Here is a 20340-nt window from a genome sequence, read left to right on the forward strand (position 1 = left end):
TCCCAACCTTCAAGTGGTTCTGTCTGTAGTCTGCCATGCTGAACAGAATAGGAGAGACGGGCATGCAGGCAGGCCTGACTCTGTCATAGCCTTAGGGACTTTCCTGCCTCTTCCTAGAAGACCACAATCTACTTCTGGCATTTGTGCTGCAGATTGGACTCACGTAAAGTTTGGTTGGCTCAGGAAGAAACCAGTATTCTAGCTCAGGTAGTTTGAGAATCACAGCCCAAGTATTGTCAAGATCTGCATGTTCGGTAACGTTTGACTGTGAAGAAAATAGATTTTTTTTTAACTGCATGTATGAGACCAGTGCTGGCTATTACTGAATCCTGTATACGTACTTGTTTAATTACTTATTTTCAGTGCGTAGGTTGTGGAGATAATAGCAAAGCAGACGACAAAATAAATTAATATAGGAAACGCAGAAAAATGACAAGTGATAGCCAGCAGAAACTTTGTATGAATAATTAATTCAGATTAATTATTAATTTATTTCCAGTTAACTGTACGGTGACTTGTGCATGATATGCTAGTCTGGCCCCATCTAACTTGTAGTTTGTATTTTGCAATTTCTTCTCTTGCATGGTTACACTGGAAAGACACTTCTGTTAATTTGCTCTTCTGCTTTCCTAACCACGTTGATTTGACAGCCTTTTCATTGCATTGGTGTAAGCTGTAGTGTGAGACAGGGACAGAAGGGAGACTAGGTGAGGTGTAAAAATAAAAAGCAACTCTGGGTAAAATCCAGATCCATGAAAATCAATGGAAAATTTTGCCAGTGACCTCAGATGTGTTGTCGATTTCACCTCCTTTAAACTCCTAAAGCTTTTGGACGTGGTGGATGAGGTTCAGTCTGAACGAGAGGAATCTTGGCAGCTCCTTACAGAAAAGAAAATAGTTTCGGGCATTTTATGGAGTTAGGAGGAGCAACATATGACCATAGTAGTATACTTATTAGACTGTAGATACATGCCCAGAGTGCAGGGTTTGTTGCACAAGATGAGGTAATGCCAAAAGTAGAGCTATAAATTTACTCCCCTTTCAAACAAGCTCTTGCTGCACTGATGAAAGGAAACATCTTGACAACTGTTTCATAGGCATTAAATGCTTAGATGATGCAACCACTTTTATCTTTCCCTTCAACAGCCATCTGACACCTTGTGCAATTTCACTGCTAAGTTCCTTCTGCCTCTTTCTCTCCCTCCCTCCTCTTCCCCATTTCCCCCCTTCCTTTAGACACAGAACCACACATCAGATTACCCAGGGTGGCACAGCACCGCAATTGTGGACAATACCAGAAGTAGTGGTAACAGTGCACCCATTTCCTCTTTGGGGGAGCATCATCATTGCACTCCATCTCCACCTGTGGACGATGGCTGCTTGCCTGAAGAAAGTGCCTCCCCTGCACGGTGCATGATCGTCCACCAGAGTAACTTCTTGGATAATGTTAAGAATCTCTTAGAATTTGCAGAAACACTTCAGTTAATAGATTCCGTAAGTAGAATGGTCATCTTCTAATGTGTGGCTCGCATAGGCCTGGAGATGCACGCTGATTCTTTGTCTATTTCTTGTCTTTTATATGGTCCTTTTGTATAGGCAATGGCTTTTGCCTTTGCTGTACAATTACTAGGTGTAGGGGTTTTTTTTACTGCAGTTACAAAACACTTCTAGCCCAGTTCTGTGTATGATTACTTGGAAGTAAGTCCTGTGGAAATAAATGTGAACATGGCAAGGATTGGGCTTTTAGTTTAGTTTAAGCAGTTTGGGGGCTCTCAGGTTTATCAAGCACAAATAAAACTGCTCTCTTGAAATAACTATTATTTTGTATTGGGATATTTGGTTAACATAGGAGAGTTTTGCCCACTCACAGAAGCATGATACTGAGTGCAGTAAATAAATCTCCCAAGAAGTGTATTGCAAAAAAGGTAAACGTACATTTATTCAAGTAGATCCAGTTCACATTCAGGCTGCAGCCAAAAGAAGAGACAGAAGCCTAATCTAAAGAGTGCTTTCCCTATCAGAAATGGCCAGCCTCTCCGGCATCATGTGTGTGGGAGTATGAGGGCAATTGTATCTGCAGGAGAGACCTGCAGGGACATGTGTCTCCATGGAAGGCCGTGTGAGATGGGAGTGAGAGGACAAAGCGAGAGAGAAGAGGGGTCAGAGGGCAGCTCTCAGGTTAAGACAAAGAGAGGCATCCCATTCAAGGAGATACACACTGAGAGTGATGTAGCGCCTCCCCAATGTCTAAGCACACTGAGTCGTTCACTCCAACAGTCCCTCTTGACTCTGTATGCTGTTGAGGTTCATAATGTTCAAGTTATTCCACGGGCCTTGGTATTTGTCTCTTGGTAGCAGTTATTTTCTCAGTGGGCCAGTAGTGTAGCTTGACAACTCCTTGTCCCTGCAGGCTGTTTCCCTTACATACCAGTTCCTAATTCCAATGTGTTTTGTCCGCACACTTTTCCTTTCTCAAAGAGAGAGGGCTATACAACTCTGGTTATCCTCTAGCAGTTGAACTGGCAAAGGTTTCATTAATACCGAAATCCTCCAGTAACATTATAAGGCACTCTAATTCTCGGGCACACTTCAGAAGTGGATACAAATTCTGCTTCAGCAGATGAGTGGGCAACAATTTCTTGTTTACGACGTGCCCAATTTATAGCATCGACCCCTCAGAAAACTACATAACTGCTAGTGGATCTTAGGTCTGATCTTTCTTGAGCCCAGTCTGCATCAGCATACCCCAATAGTGCGGGATTATTGGTTGCTGGCAGTCTCAGTTCAATCAAGCAGTCCAGTCCTTTCTGTTGGGTGTGCTAACTCTTCTGGATAATATACTTACAGCCATTGCAATGTCAGGTCTTGTTGTCATCGCTAAGTATAGAAGCTTGCCTATGGTAGCTCTGTAGTTATTGTTGTCTGGTGGTGGTTCATCGGGAACCTTTTCTTTGTAGAAGCCCAATTCCATTGGTGTGGGCATTGGATTAACACCTTCCAGGCCCAGGCTTTGTAATAGTTCCAGTATCTTCTGCTTTTGACAAAGAAGATAACTTCCATCTGGTTCTCATTCAATCTGAATTCCCAAGTAAAAGTTAGCATTGCCTAGGTCAGTGATGGCGAACCTTTTAGAGACCGAGTGCCCAAACTGCGACCCAAAACCCACTTATTTATGGCAAAGTGCCAACACGGCAATGTAACCTGAATACTGAGGTTTTACTTTAGAAAAAACAACTCATACATTAACTTAAGATGATCCAAATAAAGTAAGGAAAGCAATCCCAAATGCTTTCATTTACTTAAAATTATTTGGCAGAGAATTCGACACTTTAATGATGGTCTGGGCCTGGCTGGGGCGATGGCACGTGTGCCCACAGAGAGGGCTTTGAGTGCCACCTCTGGCACCCGTGCCATAGGTTCGCCACCACTGACCTAGGTGTTTGACTTCTACTTCCTTGTTTAGTTGGGATATAATCTCACCACAGTCATTTTAATTTTCATGGCGAATAATCAACATAGATCAGAATAAATGTCCATTTTCCATCTTTGTGTCTACTGTAACGACAGGGGTCAGCTTTACCTTTGCCGATTGAGTAGCATCTTGGTCAGCTTATCCGACCACGCTTTCGCAGCTTGTTTAAGTCCATAAAGCCCCTTTGGAAGTTTACAGACTAGATGTTTATTCTTTTCATCTGTAAACCCTGGTGGCTGTTTCATGTATAATTCTTCCTCTATTTCACCATGTAAAAAGGCAGTCTTAATGTCTAAGTGTTCTGTTTGCAAGTTTCTGGGAGCTGCAATGCTTAGGAGCAACCTAATTGGGAAATATTTTACAACTGGTGCAAAAGTTTAGTCATATTCTGATCCATAAATTTACGAGAATCCCTTTACCACTAGTCTGGCTTCATATCTCTCAGTCTCACTGTTTGCATCCTGCTTAGCTTTAAAGACCCACTGACACCCAATAGCATTCTTACCCTTAGGTAGTTCAGTGAGAGTCCACATGTTGTTCTTATGCAGTGTGTCCATTTCTTCTTGTGCTGCTTTCCTCTCCATTTGCTTACTTTTGGTTCAGGCATGTGCTGTAATTCAGCCCATGATATAGGTTCATGTGGTAGCAATGCCTGTGCGAAATAGGTGGAACTCCCTTGTTGGGCTGCAATGAGTGTCCGAAGTCCAGGGTCTCATCAGCCTCCACAGGAGTCTCCGGCTCCTCTGGCTCACCTGCTGATTCAGGAACTTCTGCCTTCACCTCTTCTTCTGGTTGAGCATCTGGTTGTGCCTGTGTAGTGACTGCATCTGTTGGCTCTGGGCAATACTCCAGCAGCTGGTGTTTGTTGTCATCTCCCTCTGGACAGTCATCTATCACAGCAATCTGGTTGTTCCTTGGTTGCTCATCAAACTGCACCACTCTGCTTGTAGTAATTTGGTTAGTGTCTGGATCTAAAATTGTGTATCCCTTGCTCTCAGGAAAATAGCCAACAAAGATGCCTTCTTTGGCTCTGGTTCTAGTTTGGATCTCTTTTCTTTTGGTATGTGGGCATAGGCTCTAATGTGTTCTTTACTTGGCTTTCTGTTATGCCATAATTCATAAGGAGTTTCTCTGTGGCTTTGGTTGGCAGTCTGTTTAGCAGGTAAACTGTCAGTCATTGCAGCTTCTCCCCAGTACTTGTAGGAAAGGCCTAAGTCAATTAGCATGCATCTGACCATGGCATGTCCATTATAGAGCAATTCTTGCACTTAGTGACCCCATTCTGTTCTGGTGTGTGGGCTACAGTACGTCTGTGCTGGATCCCATGCTCCCTTAGAACTGTCTGCATCGATCTCGACATGCACTCACCACCATGGTCCCACTGGATGGCTTGGGGTTTCTTGTTGAACTTGTTAGAAACCATGGCAGTGTAGTCTCTCAGCTTCTGCTCAGTTTGTGATTTTTCCTTCAGCAAATAACACACAGTATATCTTGAAAAATCAATAAAAGGTAATGGATAAGGGTTATTTCCAGTTGATGCTGGTTTGATAGGCCCACATAGGTCAGTGTGAATTAGCTCAAGTGGTTGCTTAGAGCATCCCTGAAATTGTTTTGGAATACAAGGCCAAGTTGCCTTTACACACAATTGATTATCATTGGCACACTCAGTTATATTGAAACCTGTTACCAAGACCTTTGTTTGTAGTTTCAAGATGGTTTCTGGGTCACATAAAAGGTAATGGATAAGGGTTATTTCCAGTTGATGCTGGTTTGATAGGCCCACATAGGTCAGTGTGAATTAGCTCAAGTGGTTGCTTAGAGCATCCCTGAAATTGTTTTGGAATACAAGGCCAAGTTGCCTTTACACACAATTGATTATCATTGGCACACTCAGTTATATTGAAACCTGTTACCAAGACCTTTGTTTGTAGTTTCAAGATGGTTTCTGGGTCACAAAGAGCAAATCTCCTGTGCCAAAGCTACTGGGACCTCTGGTCAGCAGTAGTCTTGGCTATACAGGCCTTTGGTTGCTGGCGATCCAGCCCGAAGACTCAGTTTCTGAGAGTACCTGTGGAATATAGTTCACCTTGGCGCAGGACAGTACATACGTTATTCTGTGGCACATCCTTTTTCTGAGAGTGTGGACACAGTTAGCAAATTTGTCTTTAAATTGGGAATGTATAAAACATCATCTGCAGTAATTTCAGGTCCAGCATCATTTATGTGGCAATTTAGTGTAACATTTCCTTTTCCTTTTCCTTGTATGTCTACTTAATCTCCATTGGCTAGGTGCACCTTTCCAGGAGCATTTGTGTCCAGTTCATCAAACAAATTAATATCTGATGTCATATGTATGAAACCACCACTATCAATTAGCCAAGGCTTGTGATTTTAATTTGTTCGCGCTGTGAGATATGCAATAATTAAATCGCTTTCTTTAGGAGAAACCCTTCTGTCTCTGTGTTTGAGTGTGAGTTTGCTTGCTGGTTCAGGCATTTTCACTCCTATTGAGCAAGCACGCCTTCTGGATATGACCTGGCTTGTTACAATTGAAGCAGTGAGGGACATTTCTTTTCTGTTTGGGGTTGGGCTTTCTGTGGTCAGTTTGCTTAGTTCCTGCCCCTCTTGACCTGGCCTCTCGGACCATGTAGCTTGAGTCATCCTTGCTTTTGTGCTGCTCGTGATAGCCCCTTTATTTATGGTACTCAGCTCTTATCAGCCCCAGAGCATCCTCCACCGTAGAATCTTTCCCATTAAATGTTAAAATGAATGCAGAATAAGATTGAGGTAGGGAATTTACAAACAGTCCAATTTGTAACTCCTTATCTAGCACTTTACCAGCAATTGGAAGCTTGTCAATTAGATTTAGTAACATTTCTATATAGATCTCTGTGTTTCCACTTTCTTGTAGCCTAATTGAGAAAAGTTCTCTAAACAAAGAAATCTTGCTAGCCTGGTCTTGCTCTCCATAGATCTTTCTTAAGGCTTCAATCATCCATTTTGCAGTTTCTTGTCCTTTTATGTACACCAATGGGAGTTAGTCAATGTACTAATAATTAAATGTTGTGCTTTACCATCTGCATTCTTCGATCTTATGATCTCCTTTTTAGGCACTGAAGGTCGTAAAGCAAATTTAGCTTTTTCCTCCTTGAGCTGGTGCTTAATTCAAAAAAGCCACACATTTGAAATTATCTCTGTTAAATTTCTCTAGGATTGCATATCAGTGTTCGCTGGTTTAGCAATTCAAAAGGAAGAGTGAGAGAGAAAAATTCTTTCTGCACTCAGTTCTTGGGACCAGTTGTTAAGCCAATTCCAGGCATCTTTTGTTCTTGCCAGCAGGTGGTGAAGCTCAAACGAGAGAAAAACAAACAAATAAGAAAAATTCTTTTAAACTTTAAAATTCACTCTGGGCACCCATAACCCTATTGGGATATTTAGTTAATATAGCAGTTTTGCCCAGTCATAGAAGCGTGATACTGAGTGCAGTAAATAACTTTCCCAAAAAAGTATATTTCAAAAAAGGTAAAATTACATTTATTCAGGTGGACTCATTTATCATTCAGGTTGCAGTCAAAAGACGCTAATCCACCATCATGCATATGGGAGTATGAGGGCATTGTTATCTACAAGAGAGACTTGCAGAGACATATGTCTCCATGGAAGGCCATGTGCAGAGAGAGAGAGAGGACAAAGTGAGAGAGAGGAGGGGTCAGAGGACAGCTCCTAGATTAAGACAAAGAGGCATCCCATTCAAGGAGATCACATCTGTACACTCTTAGAGTGATGTAGCACCCCTCCCCCCAATGTCCAGGCATGCTGAGTTGCTCACTCAACCATTTTGCTCATATGCTAAAAATTCAAAGACAAGTAATGTTAAATAATTCCTATTCTGTTTTTTGGTTAGTTATGTATTTGTGATTTTAATGTACTTTTCTGCCCTCTGTTAGCCGCCCTGCATCCCCAGAGAGAGGCAAGATAGAAATATTTTAATAAATGATGTAGGGAGCTGGAATACATAAAATCTAATCTAAAAAGCTCTTAAGTGTTTGTAAATGGGGTTTTAAATGTGAAGCCAAATTGTGAGTTGTTTTTATTTGATGGCATCAAATTTATTTTTAGTTCCCTTCCTTATCGCTTGGTAAACCTTGTATTACTATCCAGTTTTCTGCTTCTTTGTGAAACATTCACTTCTGGAAAACTTCAAAAGGCCACAGGGGATATTTGAACATTCTAAGTTCCTCATGTAGGAACTTAACATTAATATAGGGTTCCTTAAGCATACCGTTTGAAGCCAAAGGCTTACTATAAACAAATTCACTATAAACATTGATATATCCCTTTTCACAAGAATCATAGCGGTATGAAAGCAGATGGGTCAAACAAAAGTGGGAGGGGAGCTCTTGCCATATATATTTGAGAAAAAAAGAGTAGTTCCTTTAAGGAACCCACCATTAATCTGGATTCATTGCATTTCCACATTTAGGAAAGCATCAGAACTGTGTCAAACTGAATCACATGCAGTACAACCTTTTCCCCCTTCACTTTTGATTCCCTTTTATTAAAAATGTTACATTGCTGGTTTTTTGGGGAGGGGGGTGTTAAATGAAGGAGCTTTGTATACTGTCTCATAGTTTCGTGCCTCCCGCCAATTGTTTTCAGGATCCTTCATCATGGGGTGATCTCAGCAGTTTTGAATTCTCTGAAGAAACAGACACTTCGCCTGGCCGAGTTCCCTCAGGCAAAGCCCCACAGCTTCAGCAAACAGAGGCCAGTGCATGTAGGCCTGAAGGACAGCCTCTCTCAAACTGGAGCAAAACCATGTTGAGTCAGGAGTGGCTTGGCTTGCCAAAGTCTTTGACTGCCTCACAATGCGGCACAGCTCCGTTGGTCATTCTGCGCACCAAAAGGCTGCAGCCCAGCCACTTAGCCAGTGGCCCTAATAAGTCCTTCCTATTTGCTGATGTCACCAGTTCAACTCCTAAGCGTTCCCCTGTCAAAAGCCTGCCATTCTCTCCCTCGCAGGTAGAGCAAGATTTCTACACAGATGTTACTAATTCTCAAAAGTCAGCAAAGTGTTAATGACGTAGACAAACTAATCTTTGAACAAATGACTAATTACTTTTACATTCACTGATTGTGCTCCAATTTTGAATCTACTCATTGCTCTCCTTCACTGATTAGTCTAGGTTAGCAGCTTCTAACTGACAATTTGCTTTTCTCTGTGTGTTGAATTCTTGGTGCTATAGAAGGGGCTGCTTATTCACTTGCTTACCTTCTGGTTTTAATTCTTCCAGCTAATAGAATTTACCATCATCTCAGTTTCCTTTAACTGTTTTATATTGTATCCCTTTCACAGTATGGGTCACTGACTCCCCACAAAACTCAGACTAAACAGATGACAAATACTATCCAAATTGCCCTGTAAATGGATTGGGGGGAAATCAATGGTGCATTATTGTTTATTAAATTACTAAGCATTATATATGCTATTTTGGATAGAAGGAGAGGTGTGGTGTGTTTCTACAGATGAGTTAGCCTACCTCAGCAAAGTCAGTGAGACTAAGCAGAGATGGGAGCAAGTGGTGTGTGAGTTTCTACCTTGCACATGTAGCCAGTTTGAAATAGGGTATTACATTAGTGAGTTCATCACTCCAGCCACTGAAAAGCTATTTCCTAAATTCTGCCACACCAGACTTCTTAACAAACTGAACTTCAGCATTAAAAAAACTTTTAGGACCTGTACTGTGAAAGTGAAGCAATCTGTTTCCACAGGGAAAAAGGAGTGTTCATATTCTCTCCCCCCCCCCTTAAAGTATCTAATTGTCTTTTCCATGCCCCAGAATTCAGTGCTCTTTCATGGGCAAATTCCAAGATTTTTTCTTTCATATTATGAGCCATCCTTTTATAGGTAAATTTCCATTGACATTCAGTGGAATAAAATAAATCTTTGTTTCTATAAATAATCTTGGAACAAAACTAAAGAAATATATTTTCATAAACTAAGCTGTAGAAATACAAACCTTTGCATTGGGAGTAGTTTCTTGTGTAATCCTTTTACCACATAATCTGACACTAGTAATGATGCACACTAATACACCCTGAATCAGTAGAGTAGAAGCACTCCTGTTCATTTGTTTAGCAGTTATTTTTCTCCAATTTCTTGTTTTGCTGAACAAGATAGTTTTGAGAAGCCAAATTTGTACCTTACATTGTTGTTGTTTTTCTTTGCAGTTTTTGAACACCTCATCCAGCCAAGAAAGTCTAGACTTAGCCAATCCCACTCTAACTTCCACTCCGCTTTGTACTCATAAAGTCACAGTTACGACACCACTTTACAGAGACCAAGCATTTAAGGCACAGAAGGAAAATAACATGTAAGTTTTCTTTACCTTTTAAAATGCTCACAACAGCCGTATTACCACAGCAATTAATGGCATGGATTCTGCCTATTTTCCATGGGGGGGTGGGGAGTGGGCTTCCCCATATACTTCACTGAGAGGGCAGCTATAACCATTCCTTTCTATGTGCACTTGGAACTGCTCCTTTCATTTAAATTAATAAGGAAACCATCTGTGCAAAGGAACTTTTATCACTGTATCGTGTCTATTTAGTGTACTTTGTCCCATCTTTCCTCCAAGGAGCCCATTTTGTCCTCACAACAATCACCCTGTCAAGTAGGTTAGGGTGAGAGTGTGATTGACCAAGATGATGCAGCTTCTGAATGGCAGAACCAATGGGATTTGAGCTGTTGTTCATGGTCCGGCCCTCTATCACCACATCACTCTAGCTCTTGGCTTTTGCTCAGGCAAGGCTTCAGGACTTCTGCTTAGAGCTGTATCTTATTACTATTACTTCTTTGTACAAACCAAAGTTTCACAGCTATGCATATTCACTCTACATCTGCATTAACACCTGAATCATTGCAACCCATTGCAAACAACACTCCAGTTTACATGATCAGATTTCCAAACATTTTGTCTGTTCAGCTTTGTCCAGTTATTTATATTGTGCTTTAGAATGATTTTTGTCCTCTTTGTTGTGGAAACATCTGGAATGTAAGAAAAGAAATATGCTTCAAGATGAGATTATTTCACATATGCAAAATAAGCCAGCACGATGTAGTCATTAGGATGTTGGACTAGAAAGCCCTCTTGGTGAATTTAACCAGTGTCTCAGCCTAGCCTACCTCATGGGGCTGCTGCAATGAGGATAAAATGGAAGGGTGAGAATGATGTTGTAAAGCCACGTTGAGTCCCCATTGGGGCATAAATAAATAAATTCAGTATGTACTTTCTTCACAAAAGAGATACATATTTTTAATGTGAGTTGAACATACCATTTTAAGCTTGGCTTTAAAAATAATGTGAATAACGGTATTTATATGACATCTTTCCTTAGTGCCAAAAGTGCTTCATATACATTATTACAGTAGTCTGCACAACACCCACTGTAAGGTATTCTCATCGCCATATTCAAACTGAGAGAAAATGACTCACGTGAGATGGCCCAGTGAGACTGTGGCTGAGGTGAAATTGGAACTTGGGACTTTCTGGCAGGCAGCTCCTTCTCTTTATTACTATGGTAATCTGCATTAGGGTCACAGTAAAGAGATTTAGACCGTTCTCTGTAATTTCCCCTTTTTCTCCCCTTACGTTCACATTGTGGTTTCAGTTTCAGAACTCCAGCTATCAAAAGATCAATATTGGAGAGTTCTCCAAGAACACCCACTCCATTTAAAAATGCACTTGCAGCTCAAGAATTCAAATATGGACCCTTAAAGATGCTGGTACGTTTTCTTAAAATGCCAGTGATGTGAATAGGATTCCCATGAAGATGCTGTATGTTGCCTTACTATGTGGTTGTTTCTTCCATGTAGCCTCCAACTCCAAGTCATCTTGTAGATGACCTGCAGGATGTTATCAAACAAGAGTCTGATGAATCAGGCATTGTCTCTGGCCTACGTGAAAGTGGATCCCCTTTGCTGAAGAAAATTAAGCAGGAGGCAAGTCAAATCATCTTTTGCTAAAGCCCATGTTATACTTAGTTCTGTTTGCCACAAAAGGTCTGCAGTTTACTTGCTGCTACAAAAAAACCCCCAACTAATATGAGAAACTTAATTCAGAAAAAGAACTTGCTGTATTAATTAAGAATAGGAATACCAATGACTATTTGTCAAGATGGCCAGAAACTGACTTGGCATATTCAAAGCATTTGAAAACTTTAGAGGGTTGGGAGAAAACAGAAATGATCGGAGCAGCCATTTACTCCTCTGAAATGTTGCAGGAACCATCCATGCATGGTAGTATAAGAAACAGGATAGTAAGCTGAATGGACCATTGGTCTGAAACAGCTCTAGTTTTCCTTTTTTTTCTTGTTTTTGCAGTAATCAGTAACATTAGTTCCTAATTTGTTTCTGTTGAAGTCAAATGAGATCTCGCTTATTAAAATTAGCTGGTAGCCTTTGTAGAATTGTAATACAACAAAGATAAAGTTTTCCCCACAATATGAACCAGTTATTGAAAACATCTCTATATTGTTATTGAAAACTACCCTATAGGATACAGTATTTAAAAGGCTTATGTGTAATTGGCCCTGTTGTCTTCGATGGGATTTCTCAGAAACAAGGAGGTTAACACATGAAGCCTTAACAATCTGATTACTCAAGGTGGTTCCATGCAATAATTTTAATTGATACCTAGTATGAAATAGTATTTTCCATCTAGACTTCTAAGAAGACTGAGTGAAATGGTCAACATCATATCCATGAATGCAATGTTATATTGTACACAGATTGACTATTAGAACAAGTACATCTAATTTAAAGTGTAGCCCGATCTCATTTGGAAATATGTTTGCTGTTAACGTTGACATGGGAAAGTCGGTTGTTGCGATTTAAAATATGGCTCTCTTTCTGCTTCCAGGTGGAGTCGCCAACAGGCAAAGCTGGAAACGTCTTCTGCTCAAACCGTTGGGAAGGGGAAGGTCTGAATACACAGCTTTTCACATATACATCAGGTGTGGAAGATGTACCGGTATGTATTACTGTCGTGGATGCTGCTTCGGGGTGGGTTGGTTTGTTTTCTGGAAGCCTTATACATTCTGAATTGGAGTAGGGAAGTTAATAGCTCAGGCACCAAATCTGGCTCAGTAAGACATTTCCACTGGACAGCTACCATGTGGTAACTTGCAGCCCATACAGACTACAGAAAAGGGTGCAGTTTTTTCAAGAGTAAAGACTGGCAGGCTGGATGGAGCTTCTTGTTTATACCTTGCTTGTCTGCTCTTCTGAAGTGCAAGAAAATAAAAAGGCTTGACTCGGCTGCAGTTTGGTACATGGAAATCTCATTGATGACATATGTATGCAACTGTCCCACTGAATCATGGGAATTAGAAAGTACTTAACAGTGACTGGATTGTGCCTAGGTTTCCCCCCTTATCCATCATTTCTTCTTCATATTTTGTACATAAAAGTACCATACTTAAGATGAATTTAAGGTGCTGGAGCAAAATTCTGGCCTTAATTGGATCACTATAGGGTTTGCTAAAGTCAGTGGAAATAATAGGCAGTGAGAGGTTTGCTACCCTTTGTAAAGTGCATAGTCTACTTTTTAATGTACATGACAATACAATGTAATGTACACTGTTTTAGTCTGCATTTAGGTTAGTTTACTGGTATGTCACTTTCTTGATCTAAGTTCAGTCTATGTGTATATGAGTTTTAGTTTTGTTGGACTGTAAGTTTTGTTATCCAAGGGTTGTCAGTCCCAGTGTAGTATATGTGGCTGCATGATTATTTTCAGTTCAATAAGCTGCTTAGGTTGAAGCTTATATTTAATCAATAATGCTGAAACTTTTCATTGTGGTACCTGACATGGTTAACCATCCTGTGCATGGTTAATCAGAAGTAAGTTTGACCAAGTTCAAAAGGTTTTACTCCCAAGCAAGTATATACATATAGTGCTGTGGTAAATATTCCTCAGCAGATATTTTTAATGAAAAATACAGGGCTGTGAGGTGCTTGAAAGTTTCCCCGAAAAACTTCCAAATGCTTACTCTTTTCCAGCATGTCCACAGGTATTTGCAGCCCTGCTCAGTGACTGTTCAAATGCCATTTTTACCCTTCACTGCCTTTTCTTGGTCCTGGAACTATGACCTTGGCCAGTTAGAGATTATGTGGTAACCACTGTTGAGTCACAAATACTATGGGCTCTTTTTTCAGCCTCTCCCCACCCTGAAAAAAACGTGGAAGGAGGGGGGAAATAAAGAGTATTCCAAGGAGGGAGAAATGTTCGCAATCCTGCCAATCCCCAAATTTGGCTGAGTGTTAGTCAAAGGACTGCTTACTGAACCTGAACTCAAATTGCTTGCTACTTCATACTCCAGATTTATACGTAAGATAATCCTATTTGGAACCTCCTTCCAGATAATTGTGCAAACAGCAGTATTAATCTTTTAATGCAACTGTGCATGGTACCTTTTTTAAAAACATCATTCAGTGTATTTGTTCACTAATTAATTCATCTTTTCTAATGACCACTATTGGTGTTTGTCTTCAGAATCTGCTTACCAGTTCTGGTTTAAAGATGCCTCCGTCAGAAGAAGAGGAGAATGCCCATAAATTATTTGCTTTGCATAGAAATAGATCATCAGGTAGCCCACTTCAGGTAATCAAAAATACCCTTTTAAAAATAATTTGCAGTACTGATCTCCTTACACCCTGCTTTCAGATGCAGTAAAGGTGTTTATTACAACTAAGAGACTCAATTAATTCTACAATGGAAGGGTTTGCTGTATTGCGCAGTGGAAAATGCTGAAGTTGCAGTTGATTAAGGAACATATATATACAAACTGACTGATGTTGGGTCTACCATTTTCAAACTGGAAAAATCAAAGAGCAGGAAGCTGTAAGGAAAACAGAATACCTGACCTGTTGACATTTTGGTACAGTCATTCATAGGTTACATTCCTTTCTTCTACGAGTTTAAAGAGGAGACATTCAGCATCCTGTCTACAGAAATTAAGACAGAGATATTCCCCTCTCACTTTTATTGCTTGCTTCATTTTTACATTGGTCAAGTATGCACTTGTACATAACTGATTTTCCTTGGCAAATATTTATCATGCGTGTGTAATTTATTTCTTTGCAAGTGTGAATTTCAGCCCAGTTTAATGGTAAGGCCATCTGGAACAGCACAATGGAAATAATAGCCAAGCCGAAGCTGTAGGGTGGCTCCTGCAGACATTACCCTGGCAGAAGTGGACCTTTCCACGCTTTCCCCTTCGCTCAGTAGCCCCATATGACCCCTGTGAGGATGGGGGCCTTGCAGTCAAAAAGTGATGTGGGTTGGGAGGCTGGAGTCAAGAAAAGAATGGGGCATGATCGTCCCTCTTCCATCAGTGGAATGTCCATAGCATCCAACACTGTATAAGCAGAACTTGAGGAAGAAATGTTCATGTACTCCTTTCTTGTGGTTAGATTTGATGTATCTGAATGACTACATGATGTTCCAAGAAAAGAATGATACTAGTGCTGCTTATGATTTGGTAGACCGTAGAACATGGTAGCTTGCCACTGACTTAGGTTGCCACACAAATAAACAGGAAAATAATTACTTATATGCTAATAACTGCCCTCTGGCCAAGTGCCTGAGAAAATCTTTAACGTGTATTTATTATATTTGTATGCTGCTTTTAAGCCAAAATTGGCTCTCAAATCAGCTTACTGTAATTAAAATTTGCCACAAAGATACATAAAAATCCCAGAGCAGGGAATTACAGAGCAGTCAAAATTAAGCTAAGCTAAACAATCTTGTTCTCAAACTAATTCCAAGAGGCAATAATGAAGACCAACATGTGTAAAAAACATAACTTGGGGTCCCTACAAATTTCACTTAGAGGGAACTCACATCCAGCCCTCACCTGAACATCAATAAATAAATCACCTCTGCTTCTACAATGCTGAGCCAAGAAATATGTTGTCTATTTTATTACTGTTGCTTAGGCAAATAAGTACATTAGGACTGATTATTCCTAAAGTGAATGACGTAAAATTGGTTTATTACCTTAACTTGAAATTTGCATTAGTCTTTTATATGTTAGCTTAGTGCTGATGAATGGTTGATGAAAGAACCCCCCCCCCCATGGAAATCTTGGAGTTATCCTGTTCCATGGATCTTCAAGCTCAGTACAAGGTTAGGTGCACACCATACCCACCCTGCCCCCTCTCAGATAGGTGACTGTGGCTATCAGCAAGATAAGCCTGTTTCTAGTACAAGGTTAGGTGCACACCATGCCCACCCTGCCCCCTGTGGCTATCAGCAAGATAAGCCTGTTTCTAGGTGTACAGGATCAGGGGAAGAGAGCAAAGCGGCTGAGGCTCTGTGCCCCTCCTCAACCTTTCTGGTGTTGCACTCGTGAGTGGCATTGCCTCTCAGGAGGAGGAGAGCTTGTGCAAAATCTTGATTCCTTTCCCACTCCCACATGTCCCAGGTACACAACTTTTGTTCTTATACTGCATGGGTTGCTGTTCCAGGTTCATAACCAACACTCATAATAAATAAACTGTTCTATTGGAGCTTTTACTGCATTGTTTCTGCTCTAACCCTCTTCCATAAATGCGAGCTCTTGCAACTCATTGCAGTTATATCCGTAAGGACAACGCCAAAGTAGTGTTAACGATGGCATTTCTGTTACCTCTGGAGACGTAAATAATGTAACGCTCTGTGAGAGATCCTTATGATTGTAGTGATTGTTCCAACATCCACATATTGAAGGATGAGTTTTCTGTCTTTAGAACCATCATGATACCTTTGTCACTGGCAGTACAAACCTATGCATGTTTGCTCAGAAGTAAGTTTGTGGAGAGGGGCTGTAGTTCACTGCTAGAGCAGCTGTTTGGCATGCAGAAGGTCTCAGGTTCAATCTCCAGCAACTCCAGCTAAAGGCATGTGGTGGAAGGTGATGGGAAAGAGCTCCACCTGAGACTTTGAAGAGTCACTGCCTGTCTTGAGAAGACAGTACTGCCCTTGACAGACCAGTGATCCTAATGCAGTGCCAGACAGATTTGTGCATTCTCTCTAAGTCCATTTTAGTCAGTGGCGCTTACTCCCAGGTAAGTGTTCTTAGGATTGCAGCCTTAGACACCAAAGTGATCCTATGGGCAAGAGGTGCTTTACTGATAAAACCTCTGTGAAAATACAGTATAAGAACATCAGGGATCCACTGTCTCCAACCCAGTGCTGTATAAAAAGGCCTCAATTAATAAATGGTCTGCAGTTCTCAGTCCCCAAAATTACTAAAGTGAAAAGAAAAGTAAACAGTCTTATTAGACATGAAGCCCTGAAACACTCATAGGGGTTTTATTTCCAGAAGCATCTATAGCAGCCATTCTGTTTTCAGTATCTTGTCTCAATGTAAAACAATCAGGACACTGTTCTGCTCATTTGAAGTAATCGCAATAACTTCAAAACAAAGTTTGAGTCCCATGGTACCTTTAAGACCAACTAAGTTTTATTCTGGGTATAAGCTTTAGTGTGCATACACACTTCTTTAGATACACTGAAACAAAGTTATCAACCATTACATATAGGTAGTGGGTGAGGGGGATGTTGCCAGGAAGGCCAATTAGAGTTAAAAGATTGGACTAAGGCAATTGATAAGACCTGTGATTAGCAGCAGATTAGCATGCATCATAATAAAAGCTTACAAACAGATGCAAGAACTGAATGATGTTAGCATGTGTAGTGAGATAAGAAACCAATATCGCTGTTAAGCCCTGGAGGTTCCATTGTCCTGAGTGTTGTAATAACTTGTAATTCAGCAGTCTCCCATTCTAGTCTGTTTCTGAAATTCTTTTGCAATAAAACAGCTACCTTGAGGTCCCCCATTGAGCGTCCCAGGAGGTTGAAGTATTCTCCAAAAGATTTCTGAGTTTTGTGATTCTTGATGTTAAGATTTGTGTCTATTTATCCTTTGGCATAGGGCAGGGGTAGCCAAACTGCAGCTCAGGAGCCACATGTGGCTCTTTCATACAGTCTAATTTAATGTTAATAAAAAGCAAATATGCATATTTTTAAAAAAAAAACATATGTAATATTCATGTCCTGCGGCTCTCAAACATCTGACATTTATTCTGTGTGGCAGTTATGTTAAGCAAGTTTGGCCACCCCTGGCATAGGGTTTGACCTGTTTGCCTTATGTAGAGAACTGGTGGGCATTGTTGGCATTTATTGGCATATACAGTGTTAGAAGATGAGCATGTGAATGAGCCTGGGATGGTGTAGTTACTGTTGTTAGATCCAGTGATTGTGTTGTCTGTATGTGGACCTGCGTGGGTGGCCATGTATATTGGCCTAAGACATAATCCAGCTCTAAAGTTTATTTTTTAAAAAGCAATCCAAATTTGAACCTACATGTAAGCATTGTTTGTGACTATGTCACTCAGTCTGTTAGCATAAATAAGAATCTGTGTGTATTCCATATTTGTATTCAGAAATCCCCTGTGTAACACATATATTACACATACTGTAAAATATGTATAGTATAGTGGTTAAGAATGTTGTATCCCCACTTGTGCTATGGGAGCTCGCTGAGTGACCTTGGGCAAGTCATACACGCTGAACCTAACCTATCTTAACAGTGTTGCTTTGAGGATGAAGCTGAAGAGTGGAGAATGATGTAAGCCGCTTAGGGTCCCTGTTGAGGAGAAAGACGAGGTGTGAATGAATAAAATAAATAAATATTACACATTCAGACATTCTGTTTTCACAGAGGTTGCTTTGCGGGAATAACACTCTGACAGAAAAAACACACTGTGCAAATCAGCTACACTGAGCCTAACCTATCTTAACAGTGTTGTTTTGAGAATGAAGCTGAAGAGAGGAGAATGATGTAAGCCGCCTAGGGTCCCTGTTGAGGAGAAAGGCGAGGTGTGAATGAATAAAATAAGTAAATATTACACATTCAGACATTATGTTTTCACGGAGGTTGCTTTGCGGGAATAACACTCTTGACAGAAAAAACACACTGTGCAAATCAGCATTTCTGTAGGTGGAGAAAAGCACCTTTGCCCAGCCTTGACTTTACTGCTCTCCTTCCCCTAAAGGCTTCACTTTTATTTAAAGTGCTTCAACTGGATATCCCAGTTAAAGCCCTGACAGTTTGTTTACCATTCGCTCCTGCCTGGGGCAGCAGAAGGCACGTTACAGGATAAGTGAGATAATTGTGCTTCCAGGAGAAGGATGTGCTGGTAGGATTACTGGAGTAACAAAATGAACCAGGACTGACACGGCTGGAAATAAACCTGGCCTTGATGATTAAACATGAACTTAATGTAAGCTTGTGGAAAGTTGCCTGCCTTTCTTATTACATTTTAATTTCCAGTAGTTTATAGCAGGCTTCCTGTGTGTGAATAAACCCATTGCTTAAGAAATATCTTCAGCGTGATAGTGAAAGGGTTTTTTACATGTGTGCAATCCCAAGGAGTTTAGACCCAGTGTTGCTGGCTTGCCCTTCAGTCTTTGTGTGGAATGCTTTAGTGCCATGAGAGGAGAGGTGTGTAAGAAGAGGAAGGCCCCTGTGTTCATACCTGTGAGTATTGCCAAGCAGAGGTAGGGGGTGTCTGCTGCAGGCATGTGGCTACCGAGTATGGCCAGTGGTACTGTTGAACAGGTCCCAGTAAAAACACAGGGTCCTTTTTGTTCCTGGCTTGCTGTTTTGTGATGGTAATGTCTTGGTGTGCCTCAGTCCCTCACAAACAGCCACTAGAGCAGTGGTTCTCAACCTTCCTAATGCCGCGACCCTTTAATACAGTTCCTCATGTTGTGGTGACCCCCAACCATAAAATTATTTTCGTTGCTACTTCATAACTGTAATTTTGCTACTGTTATGAATCGTAATGGAAATATCTGATATGCAGGATATATTTTCATTGTTACAAATTGAACATAATTAAAGCATAGTGGTTAATCACAAAAACAATATGTAATTATATGTTGTGAAATATTTATTTCTAATTACAGGCGACCCCTGTGAAAGGGTCGTTCGACCCCCAAAGGGGTCGCGACCCACAGGTTGAGAACCGCTGCACTAGAGTAAGACCTGTGGAGTCATAGTTTGGGAGGGGGTCATTGGTCATTCCTGCACCCTGTGTTGATTTTGTGTCACTTTCCTAAAGCAGTATTCTCACTGAGGAATCAGCCACTGAGTGTGTTAGTCAGTATGTGCTAGATGTTGTATATGTAACTCTATTCAAATGATAACCCATTTATGAATAACTGGGGATGCTGGAGGTAGTATAGGAATGCTTGATGTCCAGTCTCTCTTTCACCATGTGCAGGAAGATGGTAAAGGGAGAATCATCCAAACTGGGCTTAAGGTAGTTTCAGAGGTAGTTGATTTAGGATTGTTCTCATAAATCAACAACCTTTCTTTATCCATGGAGAGAATCCCAGAACGTTGTAGTGACAAACAGGGCAGTTACTATCTCTCTGGTTATACCAGATCGCTGTGTTTTGCAATGTATTCAGATCTTTACCCACTTCTGCATATCGTAGATAATGAAACCAGGCGGCTGTATGCCAACTTTCTGTTTGGTTCAGCTTGCATGCTTATTTATTTAAATGGTGACTTCCTCACTTTTCTTTCAAAAGAACGGACCCAGAGTGGGCTATGGGAAATGTATAAAACATTACAATTGCAAATCATGTAACCGCTTTATGATCTTCATATCTGGCCAGTTGATTCCATTGTTTTAGGACGTAAAGGTCTAGTTCCGAAACCCTAGATGGCAAGTGTTGTCCGTGTCTGTGCTCCGCATCCTTACGAGAATCTGAACGTGCTCCATGACAGCCTTTTATCTCTGAGGACGG

At 40.8% G+C, this 20340-nt stretch overlaps 1 protein-coding gene across 1 annotated transcript in view; it reads left to right on the forward strand.

The window, feature by feature from the left end:
* The window catches only part of MYB (v-myb avian myeloblastosis viral oncogene homolog), a 58461-nt gene that overhangs the window by 34118 nt on the left and 4003 nt on the right, over window positions 1-20340 (forward strand). Inside the window, exons 9-14 of the mRNA XM_015411518.1 lie at window positions 1237-1494; window positions 9704-9846; window positions 11144-11258; window positions 11349-11474; window positions 12394-12504; window positions 14029-14136. Coding sequence (XP_015267004.1) covers window positions 1237-1494; window positions 9704-9846; window positions 11144-11258; window positions 11349-11474; window positions 12394-12504; window positions 14029-14136 — 861 coding nt within the window. The remainder of the gene's footprint in view (window positions 1-1236; window positions 1495-9703; window positions 9847-11143; window positions 11259-11348; window positions 11475-12393; window positions 12505-14028; window positions 14137-20340) is intronic.

Source organism: Gekko japonicus, unplaced genomic scaffold (assembly GCF_001447785.1).
Source record: "Gekko japonicus isolate JY-2015 unplaced genomic scaffold, Gekko_japonicus_V1.1 scaffold184, whole genome shotgun sequence".
Taxonomy (NCBI): domain Eukaryota; kingdom Metazoa; phylum Chordata; class Lepidosauria; order Squamata; family Gekkonidae; genus Gekko; species Gekko japonicus.